A 27,925-nucleotide genomic window follows, 5' to 3' on the forward strand; every position below is an offset into this window, starting at 1 on the left:
CTGTGCTTTAAAAAGCCAGACCTATTCCAGGAGGCTATCTACAGTATACTAGATTCTGGAAACAGAAGGGGTAATGTTTTCAACGTAACCATGAGGGATATGAGCCAAAAAAGTAAAGGTCAGATACTCACGAAAGAAGAGAGTATCTTGAGTGCCACGGGTTTAGTTGTTTGCACTCTTCTCTTTCACTACATATTCAACTTTAAGACTTTTCTACGTCTCATCTGTTTTTCTCTCCAGAGTCAGACCATATTAGAAACTGCATCTATTGCAAAGATATAAATCAAGAATAACTTCAACATCGGATCTTCATGATGATGCCGATGTCAGTGAGTTTGCTGTCCCTGAACGATGCTACCCAAATGGCACGGAGGAAGAACGTTAAGTGTTTGTTTACACTTGTAAACACTTGCAAAGACTATAAGTAGATGCCACACTTAACTACTGCCTCCTCTAGCAGGGGATTTAGTTTGGTTTAACATGGCCTTGACAATTTCAGACTATAAAAATAAACAGGGGTGCAATTTTAGGATTGTTCAGGATGGCACTTTAGGTTTCTTGGATTAAAAAGTACAGAGAAACATCAAATAAACAAGGACACCACTGGATGATTTTAACCATGGGATTTAATAAAGAAAGACTCAAGAAATCGACATACATTAACATTTATTTTACAAAAGGGGAATTTACAGCTAATAAGGAAAATGGTAAAGCTGTTGCTCATGCATATTTAATGTGCATTTAACAAAAGCCCTTAATGACCAGCAGGTGAACTAGGCTTGGTGAACATTTCTCAGACAGACCGTCTGTAATCCACTGCTTCAGTTCAGTCATACTTCCTGTTCTTTTCCATGTATGGCTAACCAAATATATTAAGTTATAAATATCTTTAGTAAAGTAAACCATGTATGAACAGAGCATTTACATAGTACTTGCTATGTAGATGCGTCACAGCAAAAGCTGAACTTATAATAAATACAAAACAAAAAGGCTACAGACAAAGACATCAAAGGCGTGAAAAGTGCAGGGGAAGGCGTTGTGCTGGACAGAAGTTGAGTTCCCTCGTTCGAGACAGGCAGTTTTAGGCCGTGCAGATGATTTCTGTCTAGGCACTTGATTGTTTGATAAGGGAGTGAAGCCAATTTGATTGGCTGCATCCTAAATGATCTCTGGGTCCCTCAAGTCTCTCACACTGTGGTCATGAGTTTTAACGAGCCTGATCGGAAACGCAAGATCTTCTTCTTCAAATTGTGGGAAGCCTTGATTTTGACAAACGCCTTAGCCTGTGCTGACGTCATTCCGTGGGATCCTGCACCTGCCTGCTTGAACTGGGGCCAATTGACCCCTGCACTGCCCTCGGAGTCACTGCTAGTGCTGCTCTCAGCTACATAGTCCGCCTCGCTAGCGCTCGACTCGCTGTCCCCAAAACAGTTGGTGGTATAGTTACTGCGCTCATCCTCGCTTGTGTCCAGAATGGTGGAATGGAAGAGAGAGGCGCACTCCGCTGAATATTCAGAGTCACTGCCAACGTAAGCGTAGGGGCTGGGGTAGTGTGCGTTGGACGGCAGGTGCATGGCTGACATGTGGCCCAACATTTCTCGTTTCTGCCTGTAGTGAGCCCTCCTGTAAGCCTCCTCGTACGGGATCTCATGGAGACCCCTGGGTCGCCGATGGTAGTCGTTGCGCTTGTATTTGGGTTTGGCCAACACGGCCTCGTGATGTCGGTGATGTCCATGGTGTCTCTGGGAAGAAGATCGACCCCCAGTGGAACTGGTGTGCTTCTCCAGGATTCGTTCTTCAGGGATGGGGGCAGGGATTCTCTTGGCTTTTGAGGAGGACTTCTTGTAGGATTTATGCAAGTGGTGGACGTCGTCCACTTGTCGAGACCTCCTAGATCCCGTCCGATGCTTGTCACGACCACTCTCGGAAACATGCTTGGACACATGAGGTCTACTTTTTGCACTGGTGGAATTTTTCACTTTGACAATCTTGATGTTCTTGGTGCCACCCTTACATAGATTTACATTCTGTTTTTGAGCAGCGATGTACTGGGCACTGACCATTTGACCTCCCTCGTCTTGGCTTTGCGAAGAAGAACCGAGACTGAGCAACTCTGGAGCCAGCTGCTCGGCGTCTTCACCACAACTTCCTGGAGCCTGAGCTTTAGGACTCCTCTTAAGAGGACTTGCTTTCATTGCTTGTCCTGATTTATTGTCCTCCACAGTGTAATAAGAATGCTTGTTGAGTTTGGGAGAGGAAACTGCATTAGGGCTGTCTAAATCCTGGCAGTCCTTCGATGCAACACTTAAAGGCTGCCCTTTACTGGCTCCAAAAACGTTTTTCTTCAAGAGGCAACTAGTGTTATTATCATTGGTGATTGAGTAACCGTTCTGTGGCTGACTTGGAGACTCAGAAGACCACTGTCTTTGGGGCGAAGCTGTGCTTGGCTCAGTGCTAGTTGCTGATGCATCTTGTAAACATGTCTGCCAGTTAGGCTTGAGGTCAGAGGTCCTATGTTGGGCCTGGGCAGAAGCAGGGGCCCGTGAGCAAAGACTAGCCTGCCTCAAAATGCTCTTGGAGGGGTCAGTGTTGATGCTTGTTCTGGGTTTGCAGGTCCTCAATGGTTGTGCCCTCCTCTGAAGTAGCCCAAAGATATAACTATCCAGTTTTTTGTTTGGGAGCACCCGAGAGGCATGCCAAGATGAATTCTGGGTGCCTATGACCTGCTCAGGTTTCGGTTCATCACTCGATGGTTCACCAAGCTTGGAGAAGCTACAATCGTCCTTTAGGTGACTAGTCATGGACTGGAAGTAGATGGGACTCTGGACAGCCACCGCATGGAGAGGGCTGGGGTACCGGTAAACATCATTACCGTTTTTGGCAATGAGATCAGAGTGGAATTTGGAAAGGCCATCGCAGGAGCCATCCGGGGAAGGGGAGTAAGATGCAGAAAGAGACCTGCGGACTGTTCCAGAACTTGAGTCTTCGCATTGGCAATCACACTCGGCACAACTGCCCAGCTCATCTGCAAATCCCAGAGGACACAACAGTTAATACTACAAGAAAATGTAACGTCAGATTACTAAAACCAATATTTTCATTATCCCATGGCATGTGAGAGGAGAGTATATCTGATTCATAGAGTTCTAGTGCTCAGCTGGGTGGGTGGTTGATTAGTTTTGATGTGCTAATGAGCCTTTTGTTGCTGGCTTATAGGTGTGGCTGGGATGTGAAACTGTTTCTATCTCTGTCTGGGACCAAACTTCTCTTGTTTCACCTCTATTTGCACAGTTGAGCTTAAGTGATTACAGAATGCTCTCTGCTAACGGTAATGCAACACAAAAACAGATGTAATTTGAAGAAACTAGAAACAAACGAACAGAGCGTCCCTTCTTTGTGATACCAGCTTCTAAGCCTGGAGCAAGAAATCACCATTAAGTAAAATAGTTCTGCATAACAAAGCAAGAGAAGGGAACAGTGTTTCAAGAATGCATGAAACATTTCTGATGGGTAAGACCAGTCTGAATCACCCAGAAACCTCAAATCGTCACAAGGAGACTCTCACCTGCAGGCTTAAGCCTTCCCTCAGAGGCACAGAGCGAGGTGTCGAGGGGGGTGCACAGGCAGGTGGTGGAACGACAACTGGACAAACACTCGCTGAAGACGGAGTTGGAGGAATTGGAGAGGGATCCGGAAGCACCGTCGCTTAGGTCGTAAAAGCCTGGGAGTGAGAGGGTGAGACATTAACACATTAATTTAACATCTTTAGAGCTCGCGTTTGGAATCTACTTTCAATTTGAACAACATAGCGTTTAGGGAAGGTATACATTGGCCAGAGGAAATAGAGATAGGAACCAGAGCTCCATACATCACAATTGATATTAGCATTAAAATGGTGAAGAATAAAACAATAACAACTACTACAAACAGCACTCAAAATAGCTAAAGGTTGAATAACTCTAGTTTCACGTTAGAAGCAGTTGCAGTATAAGGCCATTTTAACAATTAAGACTTTCAGAGAGGAGCATACACACATGTAATCAATCTCCACTTTATATAACCTTCCTCCAACAAAAGTGCAGTCAGTTCCTGCACTAAAATTACCTCTCGTTTTTGGAATGTAAACTAATGTAGCTGTAGCAGGCCTCTGGTACCGGGTGCAGATTGTTCACATTACCAAATTAGTGCTTAAGCAAAACAACTAAACAGTTTCCAACAGACATTAGGGCTCACAGGTACACATGCTACTACATGCCCAAAGCATATAGTGATATAATTCGAACAGGACGTCTGATTACCACCCTCGGGTGATTGTAGAAGATTAACAATCATTAGAAATGCTTTCCCGAGCTCGTGAATCAATTTTATTGGAAATCCTTTCTGCCTACGCCAATTGCTTAGATTGGGTTTATGCAGAAGATTCTGGAGGCAATCAATTTTGCCAACCCTTAATGATAATTCGATAAAACATGCAGTGCACAGAATTCAAGCCCCTTTTAAAGAGCCATGGCTCCACAAATGATACTAACCCGAGCTTGGCCGGCTGTCCGTTTCCACGTGTTCATGCGAAGTCTCTGTGTCCAACCGCAGGTCACTGATCTGCCGGTCTAATTCCTGGAGCTGGTTGATCAAACCTGCATCTCGTCTCCTAAGGCAGTTCTATAAAGGAACAATACATATTGAAAAGATGTTAACAAAAGGAGCTTCATAAATGGTAAAAACGTTTGGTATTTAATTTTGAAGGTTTTGCCCTGCAGCCCAAACAAGAATCTGCAAACAGTTACATTTCACAATTGATGTCTCAATGCCGGTGGCCTCATGGCACTGATCAGACAGATGTAATGAACTAAATTAGAGTCACACCTCGCATGGGAATAACCATCCAACTTCGACACACAGCTTGCGAGCAATTGGATGCATCTGACAACACCCGTATCATGTGCTGCATTCCAAATTAAGCATGGTGAAACGGCAGACTGAGGAAAATGTGGCCCCTTCAAAGCAGAAGGACATTACTTCAAATGACCTATAATCAGAGGCATGTTATCTGCTGCAAAATTTAACTGCTGTTTGCTGACAGGGGAGGTAATGCAGTGCAGATTCCAGGCTATATGGAGAAGTGGAATGGCGTTTCCTCCGCTGCAGACCGAGGCTGTAAAAAAGCCTGGTCCTGACAGGCGGGCTACAAGTGATTTATGGGCCCTGAGCGCTCAGCATGCTGGGCTGTGCAGACCATTTTTACACAAAGTGCCATTTGCAGAGCACACCGACGGTTATTTTGAAATGGCGTCAAATTAACCCCAGACCACTCTTGATGGCCTGGGCTTGGGTTTTTTGAACGATGGTGTCTACATCACTGGTTTATACTCAATTCATTGCACAAGACCACATATGATCAGTTGTTTGTTTTGGGGGAATCATAAGGACATCAGGCATTATACGATCCACACATTGCCATTAACTTTAATGTAGTTCTGGGTGTGAGGCCTGCAAACAAACAGACCTCAAGATAAACAAGTGGAATCACGCCAAACTACAGCGGGGAAGACTCAAGCCACTTGTGTACATGTCTGAGGCTTTAGCAAAGCCAGGAAATAAATCCAAATCTTCTTTTGTGTATACAATACATTAACCACAATGCATGAACCCCGTAGGGTTACAATAATGGAAATGTTTGCAAATACCTCAAGTGGAACCAGGTGTCTTTGGCCCAACTGTTAAATTTAATCTGGGTCATCCTCTAAAGACAGCAGGGGGCTTGAGCTGGGCTTGTAAAAAGTTCATTTCCATTGAAGCCCATCAACTAATCTTATTCAGGCCTGTCAGACCCCCTCCTAGACTTGCATTAGAAACTCAGGGATGTTCTACTACCTCCAGGAAGTTTGATTTAAATGGTTCTATTTTTGTTTTAACGTGTTCCTAATGATTATAGCGCTGTGTCACATGACTAAATGCACAAAAAAAAAAGAAAAAGAAAAAAAAGAGCCAATTTTGTCTATACCAGTATTAATCTTCAAAATACGTTTTCTACGTTTTGCAATTTGATGCAAGACAAATCAAAACCAAAATTTAATAGACAAAAACATTTTAATACTTTTACTTTAATAGCCTATAGCTTTTTCTTATTTTAATAGATCTCAATCCAACTAAGTGTTTAATTATGGCAATTAAAAATAGCCTAATCTAAAGTTTTTTTTAAATTATAATTATAATTTAAAAATATGAAAATGCTCAATGCATTAACCATGTAGTATCATGGCATTTTTGGAAGTACCATTTAGTATACAATGGTACAAAGAAAAGTAGGCTACAGAACTTATATTAGAATTAGTACTTATCAGAGACCATCACTGTACTATGGTCTCTTGTAAGGGTTATTCAATTAAAATAAAAGTTTAAATTAATTACTTAAAAAAATGTCAATGATAAAAAAATAAATAAAAAAGGCCAAAAAATATGATGTTGGGCCATAGCTTCAACAACAACGATAATAATAAATCAGTATCTATTACTCACCAATTGTTTTCTGAGTAATAAAATATTCTCCTCCAGAAGTTTCTCTTCAGTGTTCAGATAGCTGTCCTCCACTGTAAGGCAAGGTTTGTCCTCCTGACAGTTCAACACACCCCTGACCAGCAGCTCCTGTCTCTGCCTCAGATACTCCAGCTCGGTCAGACCCGCAACAGTCGCGTCCACGCGCTCTCGGGTTCGAACCCGCTCCACTTCACCGGAGCGCGCGTCGCATTCCTTCCGATCCCGCATCATGAGCGCGCAATAATCCCTGGGCACCAGCATCTCTGACAGCTCATTCATTTATATATCCACCGATGATAATCTGATGGAGATTCTTCTTAAGAACTAAGTACATTTGAGAAACACTTACGATATGGTCAGATAATCTCCATGTATTAAAAGTGATCATCAAAACAAAAATAAAGAATCCAAAAAAATCAGAGAAAAAAATGATCAGGACTGTTTGTAATATAAATGTGAAAAGTTTGTTGTCCCTGCTGAAGCTCAGTATAAAAAGTCCAAATCCACAGACAGAGGGATAGAGAGGGCGTTGATGTGTACCATCCGGCTGATACTGGGATCTGAATGTGTCCAGCAGGGAAGCGCTCAATCACACTCGCGCACACAGAGGAAACCTCGATGCTGAGAAGGCCACGGGGTCCCAATGCCCGCCCTGTTCACTCTACTCCCTCCTCCTCTGAATTATGGAGTTGTCTTTTCATGCATGATCTTTAAACAGGATCAAGATTCGCATTAGATGGTTTATACTATTCAGATTACATGCAAAATAAAAGAAAGTATTAACTATCCCATCTCTTAATTATCATATTCAACAAAAACAGAACCACATTTTGTACAGTAGCACTAGCCAGTTACTACAGTAGAAATAAATACACCCAAGCCTACAAAATATGATGAGATTTATAAGTAAGCACTTTCATTTTTGTATTAAAATCAATTTCATATCCTATATTTCATATATCAGTTTATTAAAAAGTACTATGGTGGTACAGTGATGAGATTAGGTGCTGTATGACTGCCATATTCTTATACAGATGAACATGGTAAGGATACCATGGCGTAATGTCTAATATGTTAATACTTTAGTAGCTATAATTTCTAAAAGAACAGGAAAATACCAGTGGCCATACAAAGACAAAATGCATGAGGCAATATAAATTGCATTACCATTAATGACATGCATTTCAGATTTTTAATTTTATAATTAAGATTTCTAAAAGGCGCATCTGATTTAAAGGCACTCAGGTGGAGTGACTGCCCTCTGTTGTTCAAACAAAAACATTGTTTACTTTCAAATGCACTTGATTGACTATTTCTAATTTCTTTTTTTACAAATGCACAAATTGCCCTACTAAAATCTTCTAGATGCGTGTAATCTAATAGGAAAGACTGACATTTCACTAAGACGTGAGAAAATATACATTGACTCAAACAAAGAATGATCTACAGGTTTTTCTGAAACATGTGTTTAAACATTATTTCTGGTAATAGACTCCACAGCTGCTTCTATAAGAGGCTGAAGTCACATTTCTCAACTAGCTCATTAGTCAGACGCGTGGAGAACTCAAAACAGACATCCGATTTGTTTGAAAATGCATCTGTGAAAAGAATCAAGAATTTACATATCGGGAATGCGATTGTTCTGGCAGGTTTTAAGCTAATTCATATTTTGGATCCAAAGATGTGTATAGTTTAACAGGTTTTATATACAAATTTAGACTTTTTCCAATTATTATTATTATTATTTTTTTTCTGGATACTCGTATATAAATTCCAATTAAAAATCGGAATAAATGAGCAAACCCCCGTTTCCACAAAAGCGTGTCTAATGAAAAACACTGCACCTCTCAAACCCCTGTCCATCAACGTCAACCAATGGCTCAGACAGTTTCGTTTGATTTGCAGCTAAGCAGGCGGTGAAGATGAGTCAAAGAGAGGAGGAGACCCTCAGTAGACGGCACAAAGCTTAATCTCTCTCTCTAAACATGACAGGGATCGAGGAAATGGGATCCATGGCTGCTTCTATGAGGAACAGATGTTTGAAACACAGCTGGTGACCCTTCTCAAACAGCTCTGAAACATTAGCCCAGGCCGAACGGTTACACAAGCACACAGACATACACACACACGGTCACGGATACGGAAAGAAAGATTGGCTTTAGGGCACCAACTCAATAATTGGACAGAGTCGTGATTGCGGCCCCACTCCTTAGGCTACGACTGTGGGACAGGAAGTGACCCGGGATATACATACATCGTAATTGGATCAAAGGCTACAGTCTTTGTACCACCAGAATCAAATCTCTCAGACACACAGGATAAATCCTTCCTTTCAGTGCCAGATTTACCCCCAAAAAGCTCACTGTTTCAATCTGAATTCACACAAGAGAAGTGTCTCCATTAGAATAAATCTAACTGTTTTAACAGTCGACGCTTGATTATTTTATGTAAATCATTTCCCATATAATTTGACCCAAAAAAGCCAGACACTTTCCCCATAAACTAGCTTTCGCTAGTACAAAGTCACATTTGTGCTTTAACCTAATCCAATCACTCACAGTAATTACCTTATGAATTTTGTAAGGCCCATTAAACGAGAACAGGACCCCATTATGTAGGACTGGCAGGAACATGGGGAATAAATTAATACATCTAAATACATCAAAGCCTACAGATGCCGAGCCGTGGCGACAAATCGAGCAAATGCGGCGTGAGGGTTTATAAGCATGATACCAACCGTCACCCCTCACCTATATCTTATGTCATGCTGGTCACAGAGCGCTTTTATACAACACATCAGTCATATCGCCCATGTTGTTACTTTAAACGCACACCCAAAGACTGTGGCAATGAGCCAAAAATAACTCGTCGGAGGTGTTTGTTTTAGTATTCCTGGGGTAGTGGAAACAAAAGACTTGGAAAAAATATTCCATCAAGAGACCGGCCACTACCTGGAGTTGAATGGACGCTGGACGCAGGTGTCAACCCCGAGTCCGTTGAAGCTTTGTGATTGTGATTCGAAAGGTAGAACTTGCCCATTCACCCCACACTGTGAGAAACCACACACATCAATACAGTCGAGGGATGCTGGATAACATTCAAGGCCAGAGCTTTGTTCACCAAATTAACTTTCCCGATGCTAAAGGCCGTATAAGAATTTGAGGTTAAGACAAAAATTGAATAGGCCTAAATGAATTCCATATCTCTTTGTCAAGAAAATCAAGGCTTAAACGAATATTCTGGGTTCATAAGTGATTTTTGTTTCTACATACTGAGGGACAAAGCCAAAATTATTGTCTGTGCTCATCGGCGGCATGCCAAAGATGCTGTGGAACACCACAAGCAATATTTTAGTTTGTACAATTTTATCACTAGTTTCATGTCAGTGCAGTGTCTTGCCTCTTCCATTGTAAATTCCACATAAATATGGACAAATCCAACAATTGGGAGACAAAAATGTAATAAAGAAATTTCCATATTTGACCCAACCATGAACAGCCCAGTATCTTTTAGAGTAGATAAAGGCTATCACATCTGATACACACATTTCTAAGGTCTTTATAGTTATGACTACCTTTATCAAATAAAAGGCCTTATAGTATACAGTATACAAGTCATGGTACATGTGTATTTTTACTGTGAAATCTTTACTGATATTTAAAGAGTAACAAATAATACGTTTTTATACTTTGTCTAAAGGTTAAGTTAAAGGGATAGTTCACTTTGAAATTAATTTTTGATATGTTTTAGCTTACCTCAAGGGCATCCGAGATGTAGGTGTCTTTGTTTCCACAGTATTTTCAATTTTGATATTTTTAGGTCAAACCGTTCTTGTCTATCAGTCATATAATTGAGGTCTATGGGGTCCACCTCAAAGAGCATGCACAGAGAAGTCCAAATTAAACATGATTTAATGACTCGTAAAAAGTCACGAAACAAGCAGCTTGTGTGAGAAAATGAACAGTGTTTATATCGTTTTTACCTCTTGTAACCACAGCCACAAAGCACCCGTGCACTCAGATCACTTGGATGTGGCTGTGGTTACAACTAAGATGTAAAATCTATATATATACTGTTCATTTTCTCACACAAACCGCTCATTTCGTGTTTTAGGCCATCAATGTGTACTTACATCTACGAGTCATTAAATCATGTTTAATTTGGACTTCTCTGTGCATGCTCTTTGAGGTGGACCCCATTGACCTCCATTATATGACTGACAGACACGAACGGTTTGGCCTAAAAATATCAAAATTGAAACTACCGCAGAAACAAAGACACCTACATCTTGGATGCCCTTGAGGTATTATTTCATATGTCAGGCTTTACAGGGTCATTTACACACAGATGTTTTATGATATATGACATTGCTGTTTAAATATTTTCAAACTGATTATAAGACTATAAATATAATTGAGCAATAGTGCGAGTCATTACTTAATGAATCTAAAACGAGACAAAGACAGCTGAATATTAATGCAAAGTCAGTCCTGCTGCTACTGACGGGTGTCCCATGAGCCTCCTGCTGTAATTCAGACCAACATATAGTGCCCTCGGGCTATTATTAAGTTCGACGTGGTTGTCAGGCTTGATATGTCCTTGTGTCACACATATGGTATCAAAGAATCCGTCATGTCAGCAACAAAAAATATTATAACTCCAACAGAGACTAGAAAAGATTTGTAAACCCTTTTTTAGACACTTTTTACAAAATAATTTGGATCATATGTTACTTAAAACTCTAAACCTGGATCTCGAATCGAATGACTTTGTCAAGGGTGTCGGTTGATGTTAATGTTACAGCAATAAAAACAGATTTGAAAAAGAAGCATGGCCATTGGCACGTGTGGATGGTGATCTTGACATTCAGCCCTTTAAAAAGTGGAGATTAGATTAAAATAAAGGCTGTATCACGTCAAAAGTTCAATGTCAATTCAGTCGGTACAGAATGTCCCGGTTCGAACAACAAAGCTTAACCAGACATCTGAGCCGAGCTGCGTGAGGTCAGGACATTGTCCAAGAAGTTGTTTCTTCTGAGATTTGCTTACTCATACAACTTCTTACCACACAATTTCTCACTTATGAAATCCCAGCTATGCCTTTGTACTTTAAACTGCTTGTGATCCAGTCCAAAGGTCTTTAAAATCAAACAAAAAAAGAGCTATTTGCCTAAAGTAAGACACGGAGAAGACGATTCTTCAGCTAAAGAGAACGGCGTCAGCTAAAAGTGGTTCAGGGGCTCTTTTATTCTTTGGAGGATTCACACAATAGTGGTCGGACCAGGCGCTCTCCAGCATCTCCTTACTGTCAGCCTGCGGATCATTAAGAGTATTAATGGTGGGGTAATGTGGACCGGCACAATGCCAATGACCCCCTCTCGTCACACAGACCGCTCTCAAAAGCTCTCAAAAACACACATTTACCCTGTAAACACGTTCACCATGGCGGTCTGAGTGCAGACACTCACAAACACATTATACGGGCTCATACGTGCACTTTTCCACCGCAGGTACACACTGATCTGTGTGAGCCGAGTGCAGGCGAGTGATGGAAGATTTGCATGCAGAACACCAAAAAAAAGACAAAGGAAAACCAACGACAAAGAACGATAACAGTGAAAAGATGAAGAGTGATACTGTGAAAAATAATCCTGTTAAAAAACGGTAAACTACTGGCAGCTGTGGTTGCCAGCATCATACTGTAAAAAATACGGTGTGTTACTGTTTTTGAAATTAACAGCTAAATATAGTTTTGTCAGCTATAGTATAAAACTTAAATTTAACAGCTATGCTCAGAAACAAAAACAGTAACACACTGTATTTTTACAGTATGATGCCGGCAACCACAGCTGCCAGTAGTTTACGTTTTTTTAACAGGATTATTTTTCACAGTATCACTCTTCATCATTTCACTGTTATCGTTCTTTGTCGTTGGTTTTCCTTTGTCTTTTTTTTTTGGTGTTTGGTGTTTACAGTGTATGCAGGGTGGATGCTGCTATAATATTTACTCATACACTACCATTCAAAAATTTGGAGTCAGTTAGAATTATTAATATATATATATATATATATATATATATATATATTTTTTTTTAAAGAAATTAAAGGAGTAGTTCACTTTTACAGTAAAAAAAACTTTTGCTGATAATTTACTCACCCCCATGTCATCCAAGATGTCAATGTCTTTCTTTCTTCAGTCGAAAAGAAATTAAGGTTTTTGATGAAAACATTCCAGGATATTTCTCCATATCTCCATTTCTCAACGGTTCAAGGTCCAAAAGACAGTTTCAGTGCAAACTGTTCAAAGGGCTTTAAACGATTCCAGATGATGAATAAGCGTCTTGTCACGCAAAACGATCGCTCATTTAAAAAAAAAAAATGAACGAATCTTTTCCTGAGTCAATTCGTTCATTTCGTTTGTTGAATGAACCAAATAACACGAAAAAAGATTCGTTCATTTTGATGAACGAGTTCGAACAGTAGAGTCACGAACGCGCATCACAGAACAGAGCAAGGCGACCATTTGAGCTTATAAAACGTACACTTTTTTATTTATTTTTTAAATGAGCGATCTATCGCTTTATAAGACCCTTATTCATGGTCTGGAATCATTTAAAGCCCTTTGAATAGTTTGCAGTTTGCACTGAAACTGTCTTTTGGACCTTGAACCGTTTGGTTACCAGTAAAGTGCATTATATGGAGAAAAATGCTGGAATATTTTCATCAAAAACCTTAATTTCTTTTCGACTAAAGAAAGAAAGACATGGACATCTTGGATGACATGGGGGTGAGTAAATTACCAGCAAAAGTTTTTTTAAAAGTGAACTATTCCTTTAAGAGTTTTATTCAGCAGGGATGCATTAAGTTAAACAAAATTGACAGTACAGATTTCTATTTCATATCAAATAATCCAGAGATATTATATCATGAAGAAAATATATCATGATTCCACATCATTAATCATCTGTTTGCAACATTGACAATAATAAGATACATTTCTTAAGTATCAAATCATCATGTTAGAATGATTTCTGAAGGGTCATGTGACACTGAAGACTGGAGGAAGGATGATGGAAATACAACCTTGCCATCACAGAAATAAATTACAATTTAAAATATATTCAAATTCCAAACGGTTTTGTAATAATTGTAATAATATTTCACAATATTACTGTTTTTAGTTTATCAGTTAAATGCAGCCTTGGTGAGCAGAAGAGACCTTTCAAAAACATTTAAAAATATGACCAAATCCAAACATTGAAATGGTAATGTATGTTGATGAATGAATGTATGTAGATGATTGTTACTTAAATATTAAAACAATAAATACAGTACTCAAAAAGTATTTGGACATTGAGTCACACTAAATCTAGAAAATGTCATTGTGATCAACATTATTTTGAAGAGATTTTCAACTTTTCCCACTTTTCAAGCAAAGATTTCACAAAAACAAAATATACATACAGTTCAAAATGAGGACAAAAAAATCTGACTGTCAGACATTATTGTTCATATTGTTAGATAAAAGTGAATTTAAAAAAAAATGGCTTGGACATTTTTTCACACGATATATTTTCAAAAGAAATGACATTCACATTTAAGTGTGACTTAAAGGGATACTCCACTTTTTTGGAAATAGGCCCATTTTACAACTCCCCAGAGTGTAACTGTTGAGTTTTACAGTTTTCGAATGTATTCAGCCGATTTTATGATATTTAGAAGAATATCAGTAACCAGTCTGGAATATCAGTCTGGTTACTGATATTTTTCTAAATATCAGAAAATCGTCTGAATGCATTCGAAAACTGTAAAACTCAACAGTTACACTCTGGGGGAGTTAAAGTGAGTAAAAAAAAAAGTGAGTATCCCTTTAAATGTCAGTTTAATCACTGATGGTGGAACAAGCAATTTTTACAACATAAAGGAAATAAGCAATTATTCCTGTGAAAGCAGATTAAAGACTGATACTTGAAGTATATACTTACAAGCTTGCTGTAGTCGTGTGGAGGTTGAGTTTGTTCCACGGATGATCTGGATTTGTGGTTCTGTGATGCCGTTCCTGTTCAGTTCTCTGTTCTGGTTCCATGTCTCCGACTCAAGATGTGAAGTTTTGAGTGAAACATCTGAAAGAAACGCTTTATAAGATAAAAAAGCATTTCCACCAAAGCCCGAGAGGCCTTTTTAACGCAGATGACAAGACTCCAAAGGTTAGATATAAAACCAAATGATGCAGCCAACAATTCACTTCATAAACAAAAACTTCATAGCCTCGGGTGCATTTTCTGTCTTCCAAATGTCAAACAACCAACGTAATTGGCCTGTTTTCCATATGCCTCATACATCTTACTGACAGATCAAAATCATTATTTGTTTTACAGATCCAGTGTAATTAAAGTGGGAAAGAGCACAGATTTAATACTTCTTGTCTGAGAGCCAAAACTGAACTTTCAAAGGTTAAATTCATGTTTAGTATGCGCGACTGATCGACAATCTGAAGGAAATGAGTTTGTGTAATGCAGCGATCCGTTTCTAAACTGCAAAGATAATACCGATTGACTTTTTGCTTTGCTTTTCTAATCCCCGCAGCACTGGCTTTAACCGGGAGGTAACGCGGATACGGTTGTCATGGCAACATCTTATCAGCCACCGGTCCTCCTGCATCCCTTCTCCGCCCCTCCATCAGTCATCCCAGTGATTTGTGTGTAATTAAAACACACTCACGCAACCGGAGACGCTTCACACACACTCATTTTAAAAGGGTGGTCTGTGGGTCTTTGAATTGGACATGGTGGCGTGTCTTCAAATGAAAATGACTGCTGTGAAGGTCACAATCTGAAAAAAAAAAAGAAAAACATTAAATGGTTTTCTCACACAGCTTACATTTATTCTGGAAAAATACAAGACAAAGATAGTGTGTGTATGTTATGATAACAAATTGGTCAACTGTTTTAGTATATGACCTTTTAACTCTATTACATTTAAATTCAAATCAATGAGTTCATGCCCACTTTACTCATTTATTTGGCACAAAACCATATAATAGTCAGGATCATGAACAATCAGCCACTCATTTTTGCAAAATAAACCCCTCTGGGATAGTTCTCAGATTCGTTTCAGGGTAGTCTGGGTTTATTTTCTGTGATAATGATTGGCTGGCTGACTATATATATACTGTATATACTGACACATACTGTACAAACAGTTCTGGGTACATTATTTACTGTTACTGGTTCCAAATTACCTGACAAAAATAATCCATTACATTACACATTTAAGGTAATTAGATTACTTTTGACACACTGACTACTTTTATCACACTGATTTGAATAGGATAATCTTGTACCAAATTGATATAAAAATAAAAAGAGAAAGAAAATATATTTCATTCTTTGTTATTCAACAACATAAAGTGCATTAAATATTATATTTGGTCAGGGTTTTCCAGACTGGGGTTCATGATGGAACTGCAGGGGTTCGTGATTTAATGAAAAGCTATTAATGATTATTTTTTAATGAAAATATTTTTTAATTTAAATTTTATATTTAAAATAAAAACAATCAAAATAAAACACCTCATAAAAAATATTTTTTAAAATGTATTTGTTTAACTTCATGTGACCATTAACCGACATCAGAAACTTAACTTAATTTGTATTATTGATTTTCTAACTGACACCAACTGAAGTTGTTCAGTTAAGATGTTCAGCAGACAACAATGTGGGGGAATCCCTGCATTGTATGTAAATATGAAATGACGTGAATCTGTACATTTTCATGTGTTTGAAAGGAAAGCCTTCCAAAGATAGTAATACATGGTTAAATGACTCACTGAGCGATCATTCAAATAATAATTCATGTGTAACATAACACAACGTAACATAACATACTGTAACATAACTTAACATAACATAACATAACATAAAATAAGTTAGTTTGGGGAAAGCTACTTTCTAAAATTAAAAAGTAACTAATTGCATTACTTAGTTACTTTTTATGGAAAGTAATCGATTACGTTACTTTTGCGCTACTTTTTTCCATCTGGGTTAGGCTTGCTTGTGTTTTATAACTACAACAACAACAAAAAAGTGCTCTTTTTGGCAAGTGTAAAGGCCTTTTTACACAAAGTGAAATGAATAAGCCGCAGGCTGAAGGAAATGCAAATTCACACCTGTGCATTAGAGGGCGCTGCTCAAACAAACCATTGCCATTCTGAATTAAAGAAGCATAGGACACAGAAGAAGAAAGTTCAACACTCTTACTTCACCAATAATACAAAAAGAAAAGAACAAAACTCCACATGGGGACAGGAGAGGGACTCAAAACAGGGGGAAACAAAGTAACTTGCATTACATATTTGGAAAAAGTTAACTCCGATATTTTGTTGTATATTTAAAAGTAACAAGTTACCTTACTAGTTACTTGAAAAAGTAACCTGATTACATTATTTGCTTTATTTGTAATGTGTTACTCTCACTATCTAAATTATTCTGATGATACTTAAGTAATGGAAAAGAATACGTCGCATGACTTATAGAATTATATTTATATAGATAGATAAACAGAAAAAACCCACACTGCTCCTTTTAGTTTAGCTAAATGGATTTAACACACTTATAGGCTTACAATTCAGGTTACATGGTGCATTCATTCAAGCTGTCATGGCTTATGTGGATTAATAAATCAACATTGCAGCTGTGGGCTTATCAACATCTCACATACTAATAACTCAAGATAAGATATCATTCATATCACATGGCAGTTTTCCACCACAGGATAATCAGGATTAATACATTCATAGCTCTATATAATTACTTTCCTCTGATTGATCAAAGTGTCCATCACAAACTGGGCACTGAGGCATTGTACCACAAAATATAAATATACCCATTTTTTCCATGTATAAATCAAATAATACAAAGAGCTGATTAAATCAAGCACATGGGAGTTGACTGTATAATTATCCTATGAAAGCATAACCTTCACTATTTTAAGGCTCCTCGCTCTCTCCGTTTGGGTTACTTGAGAATGTCTGCTAATAAACAGAAAGCCGTCCACGCTTTCATCACTCTCAATTACCCTGAGATGTGTTTACTCAGGACGACGTTTCTCTCTCACCATCACATCGCTCACACCAACAGAGGCGTAAATCACCCCCGCGCACCATTTTCCTCGTCTTTGGCGGTATCCCTTAATCGCCTTAATTAAATGGCGACTGTGGCTCCAAAAATAACTTGGACTTTCCAGCGCTCCAAAGGCCAGATCAAACAAACATCTGCAGCGAGCCCATGAGGGTCTGCGGTGACGGTCCTCAGAGACTGAAGCAGACCTCTCACAAACGTCACCGAATAAAAGATGGACTCCATTAGGGACCTAACGGTTTAAGATCTGCTTCGCGTTAGGAAAACTGTGAGTCTTTTCCACCCTCTCATGTCCCCACTTCAATACGGACTCTGGGTTTCTCTAAAGCTCCTGGATTAGTATCTGCTTTCCTCAGCACGGTTTGGCCATCTGATGTCTTTCTGCTGTCGATCAGGTGAAAAATATAAACCAGATTAACCCAGATCGCCATGCCACATGTGAATTATGGATACATATGTACATATTTCAAGTACATGTCAAAAGTCAAACTGGTTTGGTTCTGCTATCCTCAAGTGTCGTATCTACTGTAAAATATACAGATGCAACTTCCATTGAATTCAAGGTATATATTTGATCAATTGCTTTGCCTGGGTATTGAATAACCACCTATTTCATGCATTCCCTGGGACCCGAAGCCATGACCTTTATGAGGTTCACTTTGAAGATCTAAACATATTTAGATATACAGGAAATTGCAATGGAAGATGATTTCAATATATCAACAGACAACGTTGATTTTTTTTTTTTTTTCACAACCGCGCAAAAGATCTTGCACCCATGCCTTCAGATCACTTGGACGTGGTTGTGGTTACAAGAGGTAAAAACGATATAAATACTGTTAGTTTTTTTCACACAAACCGCTCGTTTCGTGTCTTAAGCCACTAGTGTGTACTTACATTTACGTGTCATTAAATCATGTTTAATTTGGACTTCTCTGTGCATGCTCTTTGAGGTGGACCCCATATACCTCCATTATATGACTGACAGACAAGAACGGTTTGACCTAAAAATAGCAAAATTGAAAATACTGTGGAAACAAAGACACCTACATCTTGGATGCCCTTGAGGTAAGCTAAAACATACCAAAAATTAATTTCAAAGTGAACTATCCCTTTAAGGCAAACCATGTGCAAATTCATAAGTCAACGCCATTGCTGAGTATATAAAACTGCAGTGAATCAAAGACTGTTGTCTGACATCACAATCAACCTTGTAGCCAATCAGGTCAATGTGTGATTGTCAGCGAGTGGATCTCAGAGCTGGTGTGAGTGAGTGAGTGGGGGCGGGGCTAATTTGCATATTCATAGAACCACGTATAATAAAGTAGCCAAGGGTGTAGAGTTACATTCACGCTATTTTAAGGAAAAAAACATTTAAATATTTCATTTTGGTGATCAGAGATTAGTTTCAAGTGATACAATTATTGACTACAGGGGGACTTAATAGTTTATTCTGTGGTAGAAACAATTTTCTAGTTTATACTTTGCTCATGACATTAGCTATAGCTATTTCAGTAGACACATTTCTAGGAAAGTCTGGAGCCCAATGAGAAACAGATATGCCACCAAGACCACTCTATTAGAGCCAAATGATTTCAGATTTCATTCTACAGAAATCACTTCAACAAGGGCCGCATATTTTTTATGCTGTAAATACTTTACAGGGGTCTGGGGTGGGGTGCCGCAGACTTCAAAACCCAGCTGTACAAATCTCAAGATCTACATCAAAATCTGTGGTGTGGGTTTCCATTGTTTAGAGAGCTTTCAATAATCAACCCATACTCCATGAAAGGTTTAAGACTCTCCCCTACAATCCTGCATTTTAAACCATTAATCTAAGCACTGAAAATAGCACATGGAGAGAGTATTGTTCTCGGAGTGAGTCAGTAAGGGAGAGAGAGGTGAAAAATGAGAGAGAAACATTTAAAGTCTACCTAGAGACCAACAAGCATTCAGCATTACTTCTATTTTGGACACTCAGCCTGAGGATGGAATATTTTTCATGGTGAGCATACATACATATAATCAATATCCAGTCTTTTTCCATCACAGTCTCCTTCTTATTTTGCCCGACGCATTTCAGAAAGGTCACCTGGAACTAATACACCTTAAATCTGTGGAACCAAAACATAAATTACACACAGGTTCCTGCGGACATGGCTATCAGAAGTGGAAAATATCTTTGAGATTGAACATAGATCTGCTGACAAACAATAATTTTGTTTCTTGGAAACACATTCCAGTCCCCTAACACAACAGACAAATAAAACAAGCAAAAAAGTGAACGATTTGTAAAATTGAGAAACCACTACATTTGCATTCATAGGCTGGTGAATGCAAAATAACCCCAATTCATGATAATTAGCATCCATTTTGGACCCAGTGGGCGCATATGCGAGGGATTTATTCATCTAGTTTTGGCATACTGCCCGAGGCGCAGCTCAAACACACAGCTGAGCAACTGTAACAAAACAGCAGGTATTGTGGGAAGCTATTAGAAATAGTCCCAACCCTGCTTTTGTTTTTCTGGCTCCACCTGTAAGAATCCTTAGCTGTCAGCAGTGCTGAATAATTCAAGCTCTCTCAGGCATATACACACTCTTGCACCAGCATCAATCTAACAGTCTTAGACACCGAGGAGTCGACCACAATGGCTCTGATCTTCATGCAAGTGACTCTGCTTTTCTGTTGAACAAAGACTTTACTGACTGAACACCATCTCAAGACTGTCATACTGAGTTTTAAAACAACATTTGAAAGTGTGTCAGTAAGATATTGACAATTCAATTGTACAGGAATAAAGATACATTTGATTTAGTTCAAATAAAATATATAAAAGTGTGTCAGCAACATGTTGACTATCAAGATGTATGGGAATAAAAATATAATTGATACTATAGTGTGATACTATAGAGATCTGGTGACTGTGGAGGCCATTTTAGTGCATTTGAAATGATTCAAGCTTTGTGCATTATCCTGCTGGAAGTAGCCATCAGAGGATGGGTACATGGTGGCCATAAAGGGATGGACATGGTCAGAAACAATGCTCAGGTAGGCCGTGGCATTTAAACGATGCCCAATTGGCAATAAGGGGCCTAAAGTGTGCCAAGAAAACATCCCCCACCATTACACCACCACCACCAGCCTGCACAGTGGTAACAAGGCATGGATCCTTGTTCTCATTCTGTTTACGCCAAATTCTGACTCTACCATCTGAATGTCTCAACAGAAATCGAGACTCATCAGACCAGGCAACATTTTTCCAGTCTTCAACCGTCCAATTTTGGTGAGCTCTTGCTAATTGTAGCCTCTTTTTCCTATTTTGTAGTGGAGATGAGTGGTATCCGATGGGGTCTTCTGCTGTTGCAGCCCATCCGCCTCAAGGTTGTGTGTGTTGAGGCTTCACAAATGCTTTGCTGCGTACCTCGGTTGTAACGAGTGGTTATTTCAGTCAAAGTTGCACTTCAATCAGCTTGAATCAGTCGGCCCATTCTCCTCTGACCTCTAGCATCAACAAGGCATTTTCGCCCACAGGACTGCCGCATACTGGATGTTTTTCCCTTTTCACACCATTCTTTGTAAACCCTAGAAATGGTTGGGCGTGAAAATCCCAGTAACTGAACAGATTATGAAATACTCAGACCAGCCCGTCTGGCACCAACCACCATGCCACACTCAAAATTGCTTAAATCACCTTTCTTTCCCATTCTGACATTCAGTTTGGAGTTCAGGAGATTGTCTTGACCAGAACCACACCCCTAAATACATTGAAGCAACTGCCATGTGATTGGTTGATGAAAGTTTAAAAATTTAGTTTAGTTATGATATGAACAGGCAAATGATACGAACAGACAAATTAAATTGTGAGCTATAAATATTGAAGTAGGGCTTGAACCATGCAGCATAGCAACACACAGACACACTGAGCACCTTAGCAACCACATACTCTATTCTCTAGTCACACTGACAGAAGTACATTGTGGTGGCCACTTCTGTTTCTCTCTACAGCTGCTGAAACGGCTGTCTTTCTTTGATCTGGTGGTGGATGATAAAAGCTGTTCTCCTTCCTGTCCTCTCAGCACGCCAAGGGTCAAAGCCAACATCTGGAGACATCTGCTTCCCCCAGCCTTTACCTCATACACAATACAATGGACATTGGTGCCTTTGATTGAACACTTGCACAATGATTTCATTCAATAGTGTACAAATGACAGACATTTGGCCTAAGCGAACAATACATATACGCCTTTGTACATTTTAAAAAGCACTTCAGCAGCAATAGAAGGATTAAAAATCAATACTGTTCGCAAATCAGCTGAGTCAAACTCCCAGAAGTCCAAACCACTCACGACTGCATAATTGATAATGGAGCATCATCACCGTGAGGTCACATATGCAAAACAACAACGTTCTCTCTCCCTTTCTGGTTCTTATTGATGGATGTGCCCTGATACCACTCTTCCCACAAATCAATGCTTTCTCACTCGTTCATATTCCTATGGCTGGAACAATGCAGCCATCCTAGACTCAATCTGTGCCAAGGAAACTGTATGTCCATCCATCATCTGATCTGGCAGTGTGAACGTAGCCTGATTTCCATAAACACACACAGACAGCTTCCATCTGTATCCCTCCATTGGACGCCAAACCTTACCCTCCATAATTAATCTCAGGCCAAGCAAGGAGCCATTAGCAAACACATTGTGGCTGTATTCTTATTTGTGGTGTGAGAGCAACAACAAACGAGGATGGATGTCTAAGAGAGGTTTGTTTTAGCGTCTTCACATGATGGAGCCTGACGGAGAATCCCTTGGCCAGTGTCCAGTCCCCATCCTCCGTTGCGGTTTTCTTATCCATTGAGGCTCCATTAAAACCCCAGAGCGAGATAATCAAACCCCTCCCAAACACCAATTAACAAGCATTCAGCCCAGTGGTGCAACACTCCAGCACAGGCCAAGAATTCTGCAGTGTCTCCAAACAAACTCTCATATTCGTCTACGAGTTAATAGTCTCATTAAATAAGCTCAACTCCCCATCGTTGCTGAGACATTTCAGCTGTGTAGGATAATCCAAAAACATTTTAAAATAATGCAACTATAAATTAGTATAAATTAACAATAGTATCATGAACAAACATGAATTAACAAATAAAAACAGCACATTTGTCACTTATGTGTGTGTGTGTGTGTGTCACCTAAAGGATTATTAGGAACACCATACTAATACTGTGTTTGACCCCCTTTCGCCTTCAGAACTGCCTTAATTCTACGTGGCATTGATTCAACAAGATGCTGAAAGCATTCTTTAGAAATGTTGGCCCATATTGATCGGATAGCATCTTGCAGTTGATGGAGATTTGTGGGATGCACATCCAGGGCACGAAGCTCCCGTTCCACCACATCCCAAAGATTAAAAATATGGGGAAAAAGATCAGGGAAACGAGACACAGCTGACAAGACTAACAAGGTGAGACAGATGAACTAATAATGATAATGACAAGTAATATTACGACAGGTAGACAAATCCAATGAAACAAACTAAAGAGAACACAAGAAAACATGTCCCGCGATATGGTGGCCGATATATTGGGCGTCCCTAATATATATGTGTGTGTGTGTGTGTGTATATATATATATATATATACAGTATATATATATATATATATATATACACATACATACACACACACACACACATACACTGCGGTTCAAAACTTTGGGATTGTTTTTTATATGTTTTTTTTTAAATAAGTCTCTTCTGCTCACCAAGGCTGCGTTTATTTGATCCAAAATACAGTAAAAACAGTAATATTTTGAAACATTATTACAATTTAAAATAACTCTCATCTATTTTAATATATTTTAAAATGTCATTTATCCTGTGATGCAAAGCTGAATTTTCAGCATCATTCCTTCAGTCTTCAGCATCACATGATCCTTCAGAAATCATTCTAATATACTGATTTGCTGCTCAAGAAACATTTTAAAATACACCAAAATACATGACCAATAGCAGTTCACTTTCACAAATAAAATTTAGTCCATATTTTTTTTTTTTTTTGAAAATACAATAAACGCATGACCTGGAACCAGTTCGTAGATACACACTGAATTTTGAAAAACATTCACATCAACCAAATAAACCAAACTCGGCTGTCAAACCAGACTAAAAGCTCTAGTGTGATAGTGATTTATAGAGAAGCATAGATGTCCTGTAGACACATATAGGTGGACATGAGCCTGGTGAGTGTCTCAGCAGGTGGAGGCTTCAAGGTCTGACATGAGGCAATGATGTGTTTGGCAGGTGTTCAGGACTGAGGGTCACTCGGGTATAAGCCCCACCATCCTGAAGCTTAACTGCAGTCATTCATCACCGGAGGGACAAACAACAAAGCGATGGCACACTAAACTGGCCTAAATCTTCCTAGAAAGTCATTTATCTTTTAAAACACTCTGATCTGAGAGGGTAAGGAAGTTCTTTGTGCTTCTTATCATGACCCCAAAAAGCATCACTCAATGTCACCTTGCTCTTGTAGTGGAATAAATCAAGAAATCTTAACCAAAGCTGATCAATGTCACCAAGTCAGATAGTCTGTGAATGTCCTTCTTCCCTTCAATTATGTGGCGTAACACTCGTCCTTTTACGACTTTGAAGCATATGTGCTAATGTAACACTTAAAAGTCCAGTGAAATAGGCTTTATGTCGAGCGTCACGTGACCAAACCGGAAAACAGGTCTCATCGCATCCGCTTGACAGAGAAAATGTTAACGGCCGTAAGACCTGACTACGATATCAAGATGCTATCCTATCAATATGGGCCAACATCTCTAAAGAATGGTTTCAGCACCTTGTTGAATCAATGAATCAAGGTGAAAGGGGGTCAAACACAGTATTAGTATGGTGCTTATATAAGTATGTAATATATAATAAAGTTATCAAATATGTCCAATCACTAAATCCTGTTTGTTAGGGTTACACCAACATGGGAAATAAAACCTTTCTTGGAGTCTTTAAGTCATGAAATCACAAAGCTGACTTCATAATTATACATGTCTAAGTAGTATTTCAGAAGAACCAATTAGCTGTTCATCTCCCCCACACATAAATCACACATTGGTGGCTCAAAATGGCTGCTGGCATAAAAGAGCCTTGATATATGTGCATATATTTAATCTATGCTATTACCCAACCCTCAAAATGTCCCAATAAAAGCTTTGCAGAACCACACTGGAGCTCCGAGTCCTTAATGCGCACAATAAAAAATGCTCTCTAAAGGGCTGATTAAATTCAAAACTCTATCAGGAGGCGGATCACTTCTGCACTCCTACTGGTAATCATCAAATCCAAATACTGTGCATTAGCATAAAGTTAACCCGTTGGTCGCTTTGTGGCTTCAAATCGCTGTCAGTATTAACACCTCTCCAATAGTTCTGCATGTGCTCCTCCAAAAATCCTTTCCTACCAGATGGAATAGTTTGGAAAAATGCAAAAAAATCCAAGACTTTTCCCGAAAGCAGGGGCTCCGCTAAGGGGGGGAAAGTTAGGATGATTTTAAGGGCCCACACACTTTTAGGGTTTTTTTATCCACAAGTTTCCGAGGGGCGCTCCTGTAAAAAAATAAAGTGGGTGAAACTTCCGGTGACGCGGCGGAAGTAGCATTCCAATGGTGTTTTGTGTGTTAGTTAGCGAAGAGGCTAGCTGTTTTTCGGAGAATTATTTTACTATTTAATGACGCAAATCTTTATGAGAGATGTCGTTACGGAGCTCATGACAACATGTGCTGTTCGCGGTTGTATGTATAACCGGGCTAAACAAATTCAGTGGCTTAAACGTGATTGTTTTGAACATAAGCTGAAAACGAAATCAGAGTGATCCTGCCAACGACTGTAGTTTCCATCACCTCCCAAAAGACAACGAATCTTCCTGTGTACATTTGTTTAAATTCTTAATGTTCTATAAACTCTATCAGCATGTGTTTGGCTGTTCGCTACTGATGTTACACCTAAACTCAGGATCAAAGCCTGTGTTGACAGAATACAAATGTGCCAGTTAATGCATTCAAGTAGCACATTCATTTATAATTTTGAATAAACTCCAAAGCACAATGACTAAGTGTGTATTTTTATTTTAATTGTTTGTCAGCTCGCACAACTGTCTGTCACCATGCCTTGATGAGTATTGATTATTAATAACGTTATTATAATACTCCCAATCAACTACTGCGGAGGGTAAAGGTACTGTTATTTCACCCTTTTTAATTTTGTTGAGGTTGTGTTCCCACATCGTTAGCTAGTTTGGATCGCTATAACTTGAATGACTGTCAACTGTTGAATGAACGAGTGTCAAGCATGTCAAGTCGCGCTTTGTTTACTTCCAACCGAAAGTCTCGCCCACTTTTGACGCAAGGCCTCATGGGGCGTAGGAAACTTGTGGATTAATTGAACGGGTGCAGTAGTAGGGGCCTTACCTCATTTTTTTTCATGGGCCCCAAAATCCCTGGCCACACCCCTCCCCTTAAGCATAATCCATCTAAAGTCACAATGATTAAATGCACAAAGTGTCACCTTTATCCTCTGGAGCGGCTTCATCCAATCACAACTAACACTAAAACTCTACCAGTACCAACTATTGACATTCCAAACAAAACAGACACTCCGACGTGTGCCAATTCTCTCAAGGTTTAAGCACCAGTCTCCGATGGAAGCAGTCGGCTGATAGATGAAGAGGTGGGGGAAGATTTTACGTGAGTTCTCTCTGTTCTACAGGTCATTTCAAAAGAAGAGTGGACAATGTCATGGTAAATTTCCTGCGGGTTCTTGCCTCACACATCTGGCTTTGATAAACAGCTGGCTAACAGGGGCTTTAAGAGGATTTTTTTTTAGGGTGGGAGACTGATATGAGCTGACTGCAAAGCTTGGCCCACAAACCTAATCTTTAGAAAGCACTTTAAGACAGTTTGAGTGATTTCAGGCCAGTTTGTTTTTTTCGATGCCTTCTCTTTTCTCTGCAATTGAGTCCAGCTCTCCTTGCAGTTCTCCTGCATATTCATTATAATCCAATCAAACCGACCTCAGCTCTTAAATGCAATATGATGAGGTTGATCACTTAGTGCTTGGACACACACATCTGCTTATAGAGTTAGCAGTCTACAGAAGCTACATATCATGAACCCAACGGAAAGGAGAGCAGGATTAAATCACATGAAGAGTAATAACATACAGTTGGCAAAATGTTGATTACCGCAGGCATTTAATTCAACTCAGCTCAGCATAATGCAAGTAAACGTTTAAAATTTTAACTAACACAAAATATAACCACAGTACTTGTCAGCACAAAATACGTATGATAACACAATATATGAAGAGTTCAGATGCAAAAGCCTCTAAATGCCATTTGAAATTTTCTTCTAAAATGACAATTTTTATCAAGCTTGTATATTTAAGTTCAGTAATTTCACTTAAATGGCAATTAATAGGTAATCTTCATTGGCATTTAAGTGAAATTACTGAACTGAAATATACAAGCTTGATAAAAATGATCATTTTAGAAGAAAATTTCAAATGGCACTTAGAGGCTTTTGCATCTGAACTCTTCATATATATATATATATATATATATATATATATATATATATAGGCTATAACTTGACAACATCCCACAAGAGATAAATTGACGAAGCATGACTAACTAAAAACCTACTTTACGTTTCTTCAGAGTAGCTGTGTATCATTGTGAGTTGGTTGTGTCTCTGGTCAGCGTCCCATCACACCATTCGTTTCTTTATTTCCAGACTGGCTCTGGCTGCTCTTATCATCCACACTTATCGCTCCATTGGCTGCTCTACAGCTGTGAAAGCCTAACATTTTCCCAGATGAGCTCTTTATATATAGATTTCCCTCTGTTCTTCTTATACCTGCAGAAAAACCAGAGCAAAGTGGATAGGGGGTTATTTGGTGCCTCAGTGCTCTGACTCTGAAAACAACAATGCTCACAGTTATTATTTTATTCTTGAACACAATCTGCTGGGAGTTCCTGCGCCAAGGTCAAGATGGATCTCTTCCATTAATGTCTCAGGTGATACGCTCACTGTCCATCGCATACTGTAGACAAAAATTGGAACGGACTTCTAAAAATTGTACTGTATGCTCCAATCTGGCTGGTTTTATGCCAGTTTCATTGGATTTTACTGGGAAACCATAATGCATTTACAAGGTACTAGGCTGCTACGTTGAACACTTCTAAGAAACGAACTAT

The 27,925-nt window shown here is 39.1% G+C and overlaps 1 protein-coding gene across 2 annotated transcripts; it reads right to left on the bottom strand.

Moving 5' to 3' along the window:
* Positions 1 to 608: 608 nt before the first annotated feature.
* On the bottom strand, positions 609 to 27,898 carry dact1 (dishevelled binding antagonist of beta catenin 1). Of its 2 annotated transcripts, XM_089120183.1 has the most exons (6): positions 27,371 to 27,898; positions 14,519 to 15,365; positions 6,517 to 7,242; positions 4,530 to 4,659; positions 3,566 to 3,721; positions 609 to 3,025 (listed from the first exon to the last, which is right to left on the bottom strand). In XM_089120183.1, exons 3-6 carry the CDS (start codon positions 6,811 to 6,813, stop codon positions 1,188 to 1,190), a joined length of 2,421 nt encoding a protein of 806 aa, XP_088976309.1. In that variant the 5' UTR covers positions 6,814 to 7,242; positions 14,519 to 15,365; positions 27,371 to 27,898; the 3' UTR covers positions 609 to 1,187. The 2 variants fall into 2 exon arrangements, with proteins under 2 accessions (XP_088976309.1, XP_039529534.2); XM_039673600.2 differs by lacking the exons at positions 14,519 to 15,365; positions 27,371 to 27,898 and having other exon boundaries at positions 6,517 to 10,303.
* Positions 27,899 to 27,925: the final 27 nt, after the last annotated feature.

The sequence above is a fragment of the Pimephales promelas genome, chromosome 15 (assembly GCF_988280905.1).
Source record: "Pimephales promelas chromosome 15, fPimPro1.hap1.1, whole genome shotgun sequence".
Taxonomy (NCBI): domain Eukaryota; kingdom Metazoa; phylum Chordata; class Actinopteri; order Cypriniformes; family Leuciscidae; genus Pimephales; species Pimephales promelas.